At 48.1% G+C, this 13466-nt stretch overlaps 1 protein-coding gene across 4 annotated transcripts in view; it reads right to left on the reverse strand.

Moving 5' to 3' along the window:
* The window catches only part of SCRIB (scribble planar cell polarity protein), a 102927-nt gene that overhangs the window by 58204 nt on the left and 31257 nt on the right, over positions 1-13466 (reverse strand). For 3 of the 4 annotated variants that reach the window (XM_086464954.1, XM_086464953.1, XM_086464951.1), the window contains exons 13-16: positions 12284-12409; positions 11519-11752; positions 10745-11062; positions 8505-8567 (exon numbers count right to left, since the gene is read on the reverse strand). In XM_086464954.1, coding sequence (XP_086321080.1) covers positions 8505-8567; positions 10745-11062; positions 11519-11752; positions 12284-12409 — 741 coding nt within the window. Of the gene's footprint in view, positions 1-8504; positions 8568-10744; positions 11063-11518; positions 11753-12274; positions 12410-13466 lie in introns of all 4 variants that reach the window. The other variant, XM_086464952.1, reaches the window with a different exon arrangement.

The raw sequence follows: 13466 nt of genomic DNA on the forward strand, positions 1-13466 counted from the left end.
CCAACAGCAGCTGAAGAATCCCTTTAATGCCACCAATAAGGAATAACCCTTTTAAAGGCCAAAAGGACCGGATAACTTGTATCCAAGAGTCCTAACAACCGACTGAGATCTTGGGTATGCTTGTAGAGCACGTATGTGATTCTGGAACCGTGATACCCTCAAGCAGCATTTACACTGTGCTGTTAGACTGAGAGATTACACAGGATGATGCCTGTAACAGCTCGTCGTCCCAGCACAAACTCCAGAAAAGTAACTGAAGAACATGCACGCCTCTTACCAAGCACAGACACAGCACTCATGCCAAACAGCTGAGTTTTATGAAAATTAGGTCTCTCACAAAACAAATACACCTCTATTTCCTTCTCTGACAAGACTCCAAACTTGACTGATACAGTAATAGTAAAGATTTAATAAGTCGACTTTTGTAAAACATGAAACTCGTTATTATCACAAGACACTCTTACCGAGATCTTGTGAGGCTGGGTTCAGGTGTCTATACACACGCTAAGAACAAGCACAGGTCAAGCACTAGTCACCAGTGATGAACCCAGAAGCAGGGTTCTGCCGAGAGCTGCAACAGGCCTGATCTTATTCCAAATGACTAACAGCAAAAACGTTAACAGTTCCATATGAGGGGAAGCTAGAAGCCTTCAAATACGGGAGGGCAGGGGAGATAGACATCGTCTTATCTTTTCATGCCATTAATAACTTCATAGGAAATTATTATTCCATGTTTGTAACACACAGGAATTAGAGATACCCAATGAAGTTTCAGCAGCAGGCTTAAAAAATGCTTTTTAATCTAAAGCACAAGTAAAAACCATAATTTATTACCACTAAATACTGTGGAGCTAAAACGTATAAAAGGGATTGGAGGGATCAGACAATTTCATAGACAGCAACTCCACTGTGTCTAGTACAACAGTACGAGCAGTCCAGAAATCCTGAACTACAGACTGCAAGGACCTGGGAAAACACCAGTGAAAGGACTGCCATGTCTCGCTGAGGTCGGTATTCCTGCTCCCCCAAGAAAGCCTCTCGCGCCCACCATTAGAGACTTCTTCACACAGGCATCACATTCAGCTCCGTGTGTCCTTTTTCCAGGAACACCTCAACTGAAGAGAGGGTACTTACATGGCACCTAAATGTAAGAGACACACAGGAGCTGAGGAGCCAGAGGCACTGACTCACCAGGAAAGATTAGAAGAGCTAAATCTGTCTGGCTTCAGTAAGCAATAACTCATGAGGACAGGGGGATACGCTGAAAATATCAGTGACCAAATGGAAGGTGGGAGATTACTGCATGAGCTGTTGAGAACTAAATTAAAAATGAACAATGGAAAAAGGAACATGAAGGAAAGATCCTGCCCTGGCAGAGGAGCAGCCTGCTGGGTATGAGTTGAAGATTTTCTGGCTCTGACGCTATTTCTTCCTCTGTTCAGACAGTTTTTAGTTACCAGGGGAATAGATACTTGGAAGGCAGAGATGGCAGGGTACAGATGAGAGGACCCAAGCACTTCACTGCCTTCTCCACCCAGTTTACTGCTCACCAGAGCACGCCAAATGAGAGAAGTCTGCAAGCCCCACAGACTGACGGCAGCATTAAGAGCAGACAGGACAGGCGACCTGCAACGCTAAATGCTCCAGATCCCCTTCCCCAAAGGGACTCCAAGACAGCGAACAACACTTCATTGAGTGAGGATGAAGAAAGGCTGCATTTCTAAAAATATTAAACATGATGACTTTGTAACCAAACAACTAGGTTCATACAGATATGATTAATCTTGATATGAGTACCTATAGATACGAATACAGAGGTATCATAGATATGAATCAAATATCATAATATAGATATGACTATTCCTATGTAGAGATATGATTTCATATTGATAAAAGAAAACTGTTTACAGTGAGGACAACCATTCACCAGAACAAACTCCCCAGGGAAGCGGCGGAGTCCCTGTCAGTGGAGGTTTCCAAGGCACGACTGGTCAGGGTGCTAGACAGTCTCATCCAGGCTCCCTTTCCTACAAAAGGTCGGATGTTTCGAGGTCCCTTCCAGCCTGGGCTGTTTTATGATTCTGTGATTTGTTCTTTCACTAATGAATTCCAGAAATAGGGATTTAAGGTAGTACTTCCTCCTCGTCACGATGGGCATCCAGGTTTGCCGCAGGCATGGAAACATTAAGAGCAAGAGAGGATCCTGAAAGGAACTGGGCTGGCTAACTACAGAATGCAACAGGACAGAGTCCCTCTGGAAATTAAAACATTCAACTTCTAAGGCAAACAAAATGATGAGTGGCTGGAAAGGTGCCCAGCAGAAAAGGCCCTGGGGGTGCTGGTTGACAGCCGGCTGGACATGAGCCGGCAGTGTGCCCAGGTGGCCAAGAGGGCCAACAGCATCCTGGCCTGTGTCAGCCATGGTGTGGCCAGCAGGAGCAGGGAGGGGATCGTGCCCCTGTGCTTGGCGTTGGTGAGGCCGCCCCTGGAGTGCTGGGGGCAGTGCTGGGCCCCTCGCTGCGAGAAGGACATCGAGGCGCTGCGGAGAGCGCAGAGAAGGGCGACGAAGCTGGCAAAAGGCCTGGAGAGTGAGTGTTACGAAGGGCGGCTGAGGGATCTGGGGCTGGTTAGCCTCGAGAAAAGGAGGCTGAGGGAGACTTTAGTGCTCTCTGCAGCTGCCTGAGGGGACACCGCAGAGCGGGAGATGCTGGTCTCTTCTCAGGTCAGGAATGACAGAACAAGAGGGAACGGACTCCAGCTGCACCAGGGTAGGTTTAGGCTTGACATGAGGAAAAATTTCTTCCCTGAAAGGGTTGTCAGACGCTGGAACAGGCTGCCCAGGGAGGTGGTGGAGTCACCATCCCTTAGCGTGGGTGAAGGTCGGTTAGCCGCGGCGCTTGGAGCTACGGTTTGGGGGTGTGCTTGGCAGAGCAGGGTGGATGGTTGGACTCGATGGTCTCCGAGGTCTTTTCCCACCTGAGTGGTTCTGTGATTCTATGAAACTAAGTATTGGATGCAGCTACTGAGCCTTGAACCATGCCCAGAACTGGAAACAGGACAGAAACCTAGAAGACAGGCAAGTCCCACGGATTCAGCTGGAATGAGTGACACGGAAACATGTCGTATTTCTTCCTCTCTTCAGCAATAAAGAATTTTTATGCCTATTCTTATTGATTCTTTTTGTATGGTAAAATCACTGGTATAGTCATTCATTTTGCCTCATTCTGACTACAATATTTCACTTAGAAACTCCTCACTAATAATTTCTTACTGTTCTGAAGGTCCATTTTAGCTCATCGTTTAATATACAATTAGAAGACTGAAAGGATCAGAGAACTTAAAACTCTCTTCTAAAATCTGTTTCAATTTTGTGCTGCTAAGGGCAGGCAGCACAGTAGGAGAGTGTTTGTCCAAGGTAACAGTGAGATAAATGGAAAATTCTTGCACTAAACCTGGCATCACTCATTTTAAAACAGACAGGCTAAGACATCTTTAAGTACACTAACAGTCTGGAGGACAAAACTCACTGAGGACCTTATGTCAAATGCAGGAACAAAATCTAGGTAGCTAAAGAGAATTCCTGTCCATGAACAGGAACTACCATATTTGAAGTGGAAGAAAGACTATAGAATTTAGTGAACTAAAGTCTGAATAAACTGTCGTGTTATCCACAGGACACAAATCTGAGTTCAAGTAGAACAGGTGAATGAAAAAAGTGGTGAGAAAACGCAGGGAATGGAAATCTATCTTATAAAACAACACTAGAAGAATTTGGTTTCTTTAATCTAGCAAAATGAAGGCTAGAAGCAGTGGAGACTGATGTCCATAAAAAAATATACCAAGAACAAGACGACGGAGGGTCAGACACAGGAAAGAGATTTTTAAAAGTAAAGTACAATTAAAACAATGAATTAACAAATGCAAGTTCAGCTTGAAAGTAAATTTTCTAATCATTTGAGTAGAAATCTAGAGAAGTTTTTGGTTTCTCCCAGTAGGAGGAACCCGAGTGTGTGCACACGTGTCTAGTAACAGGAGGAAACAATATATATTTAATAAAAAGTTTGACTGACTTACAAAATAGAGTACAGCATCTGGTTGCTAGTGGTGGCAGGAGACTTGACTTCATGATTTCTTCCAAATAATCTACATTATCTTCATTGTAAATTTAACTCGTTGCTCCTGAATCGAGCACAGAGCTTTTTTGACTGAAGTGTATCTTCCAGAAATGGCAACCTACCCCAATCTTGCCCCGTTTCAGTTCCCAGATCCAAGCTGGTCATTGTCTTCCATCGGAAAGCCTTGAAACTACTCTAGGAGTTAGATAACTCCTCTGTTGACACAGTCAGAAAATACTACTGAGCTTGCAAATAGGGACCAGTTTTTAAAGGCATGCAAATGCTTAAGCCCCATTAATTTCTATCTATAGGGGTTGTTTTAATGCCTAAATTTTTTGTATAATCATCCTAAGCAGCAAGACCCACATCTGTTATATACAGTGCGTTTTCCAGTTTCAAAAGTGAAAATGAGATCCACAGTGGAGTGCTTTGTTTAAACGTGGTATCTTCTCTCTCTGTTAAAAACACTCCTATTGCTTTCTGTTCTTTCTGTTTGAGAAAGCAAACTAAATGATTGTGCCACACCCCTAGAGCAAGAAAAGGAAACTCTGCAGATTGTCCTGCATCTGTGTGAGAAGTCATTCCACAGTTTGCTACTTGGTCCTTAAGAAAGCTCCAGATCAGATCAAATTTGCAGCTGACACAGCGATATATTATGATGAATAAGCAGCAATCGCGCAAGTCACTTTGTAGGTGAATTCTCTTCAAACCGTGCCTTAACAGACCTGAATGTGAAGCTGTACTACAAGATGACTACAAGCCCTATCTCCAAACTGCTGGAGGGTCACAGCATAAGGAAGAATACGAAGGGCCCTTCAATGCAATAGGAAAGGGTCACAAAAACATTCCTGTGGCAATAAAAGCCAGACAAATTAAAACAGAAAACATGGCACATTTTGCCTTGCTCAATGGGAACTTTAGCCATTTTTCAATGAGAAAGCAGTGTTGCATCTTCTCAGGACTCTGCTCTGTCAGAAAGTATATTCTAGTCACACCAGCTGACCACGTACAGATGACATGACCTCTCCTGCATTATACAAGAGAGGTTTATTAAACTTTGAGAAGTTTAAAATTTACAGGTCACATTGCGGGAAAATAAAGTTTGCTACGTAAGACTTCCAAGCCTGACAATGTCCTGATGAGCACGTGGTCTCACCCAGCAAACAACGAGACCCGACCAAGGCGCAGAGGCCCACGTGCGAAGGCAGCATCGCAGCAGCACTGCCGAGGCGAACAGGACGGCTCATGACGGCGGGGCGCCCCGATGCTACGCAGCAAGTGGGCCAACCTTTTTTGAAGTTGATCCCCCTTAACACTGGATGCTTTAGGACCAAGCTGGGCTGTCACAATCTGCCTGTGGCAAACAGTAATTGTGGTGCCAAGCACGAGGCCTGTACCTCAACATCAACAGTAATATTTCTGAGCAATTTCCATGGGACAAGACTCCTCTAAGGAGATGATTTGACTCGCTTCTGATGCCAGAGAGACAGGATATGACATCTGAGCAGAAGCAGCTGACAGGACCTTTTCCACCCTCCGGCAAGGCCGTCAAGGCACTTTGAAGACCTAAGATCAGCCCTTTTTCCTAGGGACGAAAAGTTCAATAAACCTTTTTCCTAGGGAGGGAAATTAGCAGCATATCCCTTCTAGACAGCCTTGGGCAGCTGGGAGAAAGCATCATGGGAGAGGCAAAAACCTGTCAAGCTCCTCAGTCAGCACAAATCTTGCCAGTGCAAACACAGACAGAGGACGTCAGCCATTGCTGCAGACAAAGAAGCATTAGTCACTTAAACAGAATTTGGGACCCTCTTTCCAGTATTACCTTCCATCCGCACAGCAGCTCTTTCTGAACTATTTCTTCAAAAATTATCTGAAAACAAACAGACCTAAGGTACAACCTCCTGCCTTGAAATAGCAGCCTGATACACTTCTTTTCTCCTCCAAAAGCCTTCCTACAACCCAATACAGCCATTTCTGCTGTGCAGATGGAGACTGGGACAAAACATCAGGAACGGTCAGCAGTGGAATCCAGATATCCACCATCAGGTATCATGTGCTTCAACTGGATGATTTATTTCACTGTAGCAGAGTCCCATTGGCACTAACAGCTAAAGGACATCTGGAAATACCAGCTGCACACATGGCACCAGGCTCCCTATGACCCAAGGCTGGGGTGCTGACAGAAGTTAGGCAGATGTCTCCAGCTCTACTCTGGCAAGATCAGTCTTTGGCTCAGGATTATAGTTTAGGCTTAAAGAACACAGGATCAGTAGGTCCTTCTCTCTAAGAGCTGTTTAAAATTATACAAGGAATGCGTTAGTAGCATTATGAACTTAAACTGTGCTGCTCAAGGGGCACCAGGCTCTCCACTCTGCTGTGGTCTTGCTCAGTTTCATCAGCCCCTGCGTTTAGCTGTAACAGGCTCTTCTCAAGAACATGAAATCATTTCTGCAAACAGCAGGTAGTTGCCATTTCTGGGACTGGCCACTTCCCAAACTAATTCTCTACTCAGATGCTAAGTAGTCTCTAAGGCCTGAGTACTTCTCCTGTTGTCCTCCACCTATTCAGCAAGGCGCACATGCCAGGGCACCCCTCACAGTACAAGTGAGGCGTCCCAACCGTGCAGTGCCCGAGTTCAGCTCTCGCTTACGGCACTCTCAGCCCCAGTCTCCCACAGTTCGCTTTCACTGATGTTTCTGGAGACTGAATCTGCCACGCGAGCTGCGGTCCTGGTAGGTACCCGGCATGATTCTGCTAACGTGACAGGGTATCACCGACTGGAGAGGCCAGCAACCATCCACGGAGCTGAGCACTCCCCCAGAGCTGTGGGACAATCAACTGCCTTCCCAGGCTGGTCTGCTCTCGGGCGACTTCAGCTACCACCACCCGTCTGGTGGATCTCTACTATGCTTGTCCTTGGGAGCTGCACTACATGTTGCTCCTTACAAGGGAGGGAACAGACCTGCACAAGGGAGACTGCACTGCAGGGACATCTGAGCAAACCCAAGGCCTCTAACCAGCTGCTCTCTCCAGCCACCACAGGGAAGTTCTAGGCACTTCTAGATGCAGGCAGAGCACAGGCAGGAGCCAAGGAAGAGGCAGGCAGACTGTTTCCTGATGTAAGACTGAGGTTTCCAGGGCCACTGCACCTCGAGGAGCAAGAAAACTCTGCAAATGGAACCTGACATCTAACAGCTAGAAAGAAGGACCAAGAGCAGTGATTTCCCCAGTGAGGGATCAGGAAGCACCCGGCACTGCTTGGTTTTGCCTCCGAGTGATAGAAGAGCTATGCAAAAAAAGAAAAGCAAGAAATATTAATGTTTTTCAGTTTTTCAGCTAAGATGGACACATCTTCAGGACACACTAACAGTGGACCACATCTGAGCCAGCTCATGTTTCACCTGAAGTGGAAAGGATTTGTCATCTCCCTCCCAGAAAGTCTTACTCCAAAACCAAGAAGGAAAAGCCTCCGTTTTACACCTGAGGGAGTAGCAAAGAGCCAAGTTCACAGAGATAACCACTCCAGCACTCTCATGCAATACAATTGTACTGTCCTAGGAAACCTTCATGCAAGCCTCTAGCACTGAGGACAGTTTCTGCCTCTTGCCAGTGGCAGCAGCATTCTGCTTCCAACGGTTTCCTGGAAACATTGCCTGCAGAAAGCCTGCTAACCCACAGGATCAGGCAAGCCTGCTGAAAGCCCGGAAACAAATTCAGCAAGTTAACTGTAGTCAGAGGATGAGCTAAGGCAGCAAGACACAGGACTTCAAACTGGCACTGAACACCACACGTGTGTCAGGCGCTTTATGAACCCTCTAGTGCCACCCGTCCCTTTCTGACATCCCAAAGTGCTGCACGTGAAGACTCGAGGGGATTCTATAACGGGGACTGCCAGAGATGCACGAATCATTAGCTCCAGTCCGTCTTTCTCATGCAATGGCACAGTGCCCTGAGTTAGGTCCTCCTCCCTCTTGCAAAGGGTGATATGCAGCACCCAGCAGATTCCTGAGGCCTCTTCTCCTTCACGGTTACCCACCACTCCCAAAAGTACATGCTTATTTAATTCCACCTTCTCTTTCCTCAGTGCACAGCAAACAGGAACTGAACTTGCCACCTCATAGAAGGATCATAGCCCCCTTTGGTTTCGTTTTTTTTTTTTTCCATCTCACTCCTGATCTGCAGCAGCCATTCTCACCTCAGGTATGGAAGAGTAGGGAAAGGAGGTGAAAGCAGGGGAGGAAACAATCATTGTGTGTTTGTGATCAGTCAGGTCCAGAAGCCACTTGACCCAGAGAGATCAGTTTCCCCTACAACAATGGGTGAGCCTGGGAAGCAAATCAAGCAGACAATGATTTTTGGCAGAGAGAGAACAGTAGGAGTGGTACAGACCTCTTCCTCCTCAATGCGAGCAGGTTCAATCAGCAGATTATTGGCTTGATCAAACGACACCCCCTGTTAGGACAGGAACCAGCAAAGAGGCATGCGGATTAGTGGAGCATAAACCAAACCCACCACCACTACCACCACCACCCAACACGCACACCGCTCCGATAGGTCTGGCCACACAGCACCAGAGCAGACCCCACTCGCACCACTCCTGATCACCACCTACCAGCGAGTACCAGCGACAGGGCTGCTCCCGGGGCTCACAACATGCAGAGCGCCAGCACCCTTTGGCCCAGCTACCTGGAAGCAGCATCTTAAGGCCACATGTTGTCTGCGTTGGCACTCTGAGGCTGTGACCACCAAGCTCACAAGCTGAACGCTATTAGCTGATTTTACCCCCTCCGTACCAAGTCATCCAGTGAAGAAGGAAGGACTAAACAACACAGGAAAAAAATTCACAAAGGGACCTCTGGTGCCACCCAGCTGCTGCACAGGTATGAAGCGATCCCAAATCAAACTGCATTGGTCCCTCCTGCAAAGGGAAGAGCCTCCGCTGGAACAGTGCATCCTGCCAGATACCCAGGGATCTTGCTCCCAAATGCAGGAAACCTTAGAATTTCTCCTGAAAACCAACTACTTTTGCAAAAACCCCTCTGGTTTAAGGATTCAGCCTCCTGTACGCCCTGTCCTACCTCCTTCTTCAATGCATCCATGCAGCACCTCTTACTTGAAACTCCACTGCACAGGGACACTGCTCCCCACATTCCCACTTCTGGAAGACAGCTCAGGAGGCAAGCTAATAAATCTGCCTTCATGGAGCAGGCACCCAACCCAGCCCCATGAGAAGGAAAACTGTGATTTCCAGGCACAAGGCTTAGCTGGTAATAAAGGTAACTTTCTGACAGATACACCAAACCTGTGGCCTCTACACCTATGTAGACCTCACAGGCTTTGCCAATGGGTCAAGTGCATCCCCAGCTTTGAGTCCCTGACCACAGTAAGCTTTTTGAGGGCACTTCCCAAGTATGGCAGGTCTTGGATGAAGGGGACTCAAGATGGCTTCACACATTCTTACAAGCAGCAGCAACTCCTTTTCATTCTGAAGAACTTCACAAACAGTAAGGTCACTACATTCCTTGTCCCTAGGGAGCAAGGGACGAGCTGTATCACCTCAGGTACAGCAAGGCAAGCATCCACTGAGAGAAAGGCTTCAAAGCAAACCTGAGTACAAGAACCTTCCCCTGGGCAATCTGAACTCCAGCGTGAGGTGGAAATGATCCCAACAGTCTGGAGTGCGTGCAGTAACAGCACGAACGGATTTTACTCCGGCACCTTCCACCAGTTCAGAGACCCACATCTCACCCATGAGATTTGCTGGTGTCAGACTATGATGGAGATTTAGCCACATCCTAATCCCTGCCTGCCAAATACACCTCACAAAATCATCACAACAACTTCAGTAAGAACTGGTCTAACCTCATGCAGTGTCCCTCATCAGAATATTCCTACTTCACTGTGAGCATCTTCCTCAAGCAAGAATCTGTGTGTCTCCCTAACCAAACATGGCGATTCAGCTGGGTAGAGACAAGGACCTCCCATCTCATCAGCCCCCAGCATAACCAGAAAGGCCCATGGTGGCCCCATGGCCCGTGGTAAGGGCAAACTCCAGAGCACAAGTTCCCCTAAATCCCAATGCACACTGCACTGGGGCAGGCATGGGGTGGAACCAACGGGAAAGGCACGCTCCTGCCTGCTCTCACCACCCACTCCTCTCCAGGAAGCACTGTGGCAAAAAGACAAGCGTAAGCAGCCTGAACATAAGCCTGAGATTAGATCCATCCAGGGATGCAGCTCATCCTCTTGCAAATGAGGTGCAACAACGAGCAGGTGAGGAGGCGATTGAAAGGAACGGAGGAACCTGCTGGTGATGGGACAAGAGAACTGTTCTTGCAGCACAGAACACATCACGCATAACGGGGAAGGTGCAAGAATCTGGATATAGCAGAAGGAGTCAGACATAAGCAACACGGCACAGCTCTTGGACAATCGTATGAGCCCCAGAACAAGCTTCAGCTCTCCCACCCTCTGCATGTCTCTCCTGAAGTGCTGGAGCCTCTTGCCGACGTTATCATTGGTACCACATCAACCTGGTTCTGGTACCACATCAACCTGGTTGGTAGTTAAAGCAGCAGAAGGGAGGTCTGGCACCCCTCTGACCTTCCCCGCTCCCCACAAGACCTTACCTTTACTGATGGCTGAGCAGATAAAGCTCCATTCTTTCGGTCATCCTCATCCCACACCTCCTCCTGATCCTCGGGCTCTGTGTTGTTATTGCAGCCTCCTAACTCCTCTTCCTCTTTGGGGACTCCATCACTGTTCAGCCCCTGCAGGAGTGCCACCACCGCCTCTGGCTTGGGCAGTTTAGTTATCTTAAAGTGTTTCTTATAATGGGGTGTGTCCTTGCGGATAAGCCTCTGTTTCTCTACTGGGAACGGTCGCTCTTCATCTTCATCCTCATCCTCACTCCGTATTAGTGTGTCCTCAGCAAAGTGTACAGTGGGCTACAACGGCAAAGCCCCAGAAAGGTTGTGAACCTCAGGTAACAGCCATATCTGGAGGCAGTGCAGAAACGCCCTGTGCCCCAACCACCAACACAGGCAAAGCCAGTGTTGCTGCTTTTGTGCTTGAGAAGATGCAGGAATACAGATTAAAATTTCACCATACTTGCCTTTTTCTATACCAACTCCTTCTGTCAGCTCCAGGGATAGAGGACACCCACACCTGTAACCCTGATTTTCCCATAGTCCCTGTTTGGCTCCCACACTGTCCTTCCTCATCTCCCATGGACCCAGCTCCCACAGGCTGCCTGAATCTCTACCTGCCCTCGGCTTCCATGGCCTGCATTTGCCTCCAGTGACGCCCCAATCACACGCTGTACATCCATCACCCACTTTCTCTGAAATGAAAAAGTCCTTCCACTTTCCATCATAACCCTGCTGCAGTGCCTAGGCTCCTACCTCATTGTATTCCACTTCCACATCTTCCTCCTCTTGGTCAGCAGCTTCCTTATGCTCCTCTTCTGCTCTGGGCTTTGCCTCCTTCTCCAGCTCTGGCATCTCAGACACCTGCCCATTCGGCCAGCTTCTCTCTCCCTCCTCTCCCTGCTCCTCTCCCCTAAAGTCAGCAGAGGCAGTGCTGTTGGAAAGGTGGGAGTCCTCACTGCGATTTGACATGGCGCTCAGCCTCTTCTCCTGAGAAGATAATTGTAGAAGTCAAGATGGAAACCAAAGCAGCAGATGGAGCAATGTAGTGTGATAGTGTGAGGTGGGCTATGATCCAGTACTAACAGAACCACCTTTTTCTGCAGGCTGCCCGCTGCCTTCCCTGCCAAGCCTGCTGCACCTCACCTAGATCCACCCCTGTTCCACTGTCTGTGCAGGCATTTATTCTTAGTATCACACCCGAGCAGCAAGATGCCTCCTGCGAGCACTCTGCTCCATCAGAGCCACCTTTTCCTCTCCCTGTGTCATGACGTAAGTAGTACCAATGCACACGATTCCCCTTACGCTGCTGTCTCCTCGTTGCATCTCCCGCTCTAGCTCAGCGGCCCCAGCTGACACCACAAGGCAGATTACAGCCCTGGGAATCCAGGCCATCCCTGCTCAGTCCCTTCCAGTCTTTCCCAAAAGCAAGTTCTGCCCAGCTTGCGCACGCCGCCTCCCCTTCCCCCAGTCCGCTACGTGTTCTCTACAGTTACCCATTTCTCAGTGAACAGCACTCACTTCTGAGTTCGGAGAATTCAGGTCCGCATCAGGCTTTGCAGCATATACCTCATTGCGCCGAACTTCAATCACCTTCTTCATCACCTTCAGTTCGCTGGGATGAGGGGTTGCTCTGCGCTGTAAGCCCTACCAAAGGAAAACACTCAGAGCAGGAGATTCAACAGGCAGAGCAGCACGTGCCGTGCCTCAAAACTGAACTGCTTCAAACAACACGGTTTATCAGAGTGCTGGAGCCCCAGCTAGATGTGACCTAAATGTCACATTGCAGGACCTGATCCGGGCCCCTCTACTGCTACAGCCTGCAGCTGGGATGAGGAAAGAAATGGAGGCAGAGAACACTTCTCAGAGTGCTCTCTCAGACCTTATCCCACTCTCCACATGACAGAGGGATTGGGAGGAATTACAGAGACAGGAAGTTTTAAATTGTGCTTCAGACTTCGTAAATGCGAAACTGTCAACACAGAAACCCCTACAGGAACACACAGGTGAGGTATCTTCTTAATCCCTCTGGTGTTTCTTAACATGTCTGACAAGCCAGTACGCCACCAGAATTTGTGATGCTTCGCTAGCTCCATCTCAGCTAAGAGTCAAGAGAAACAGTATTCTAAAACCAAAACCAATGTTAAAAACAATCAAAAACCCCCACAAAACCTCTGAACACCAGCAACGTATACATGCTGCAAGGACAGATGCAAATACAATTTATTAGAAGGATTCAGATCTCAAGGGCATCTCTCTCCACAAGTTAAAAAGGTAAAAAATCCTGCAGATTTAAACCAACAGAGTACTTGCTGAAAAATGAAACTTTTATCCTGCCCTTTCCATCTGCAATTAAAGGAAAACGATCTCCCGAATTTTTTGAGGCTGTCTAGCTAGTGTTCAGCTACTGCAGTAACAGGATACACTCCACAGCACGGGCTTGCATCTGGCTCCATGCTTGGAGGCGTGGAGGTTGCCTGGCTCAAGTCTGGCTGTGCAGCTCTTCCCCATGAGGGGGCCAACTAAAACCCAGTCCTAACAGTGCCCTGACTATCAGGCTCTCTGGACTACCCGAACGCTCCATGGGCAGGTCAGCAGCCACAGCTCTACTCCCACGGGACAGCTGCCAGAACGTAAATCCGCACAAAGGCTCTCAGGGAATTCTCTTTTGTACCCGTTTGTCTCCTCAAGGCACCAAGTGCCC

This window comes from Leptosomus discolor, chromosome 5 (assembly GCF_034619465.1).
Source record: "Leptosomus discolor isolate bLepDis1 chromosome 5, bLepDis1.hap2, whole genome shotgun sequence".
Classification (NCBI taxonomy): domain Eukaryota; kingdom Metazoa; phylum Chordata; class Aves; order Leptosomiformes; family Leptosomidae; genus Leptosomus; species Leptosomus discolor.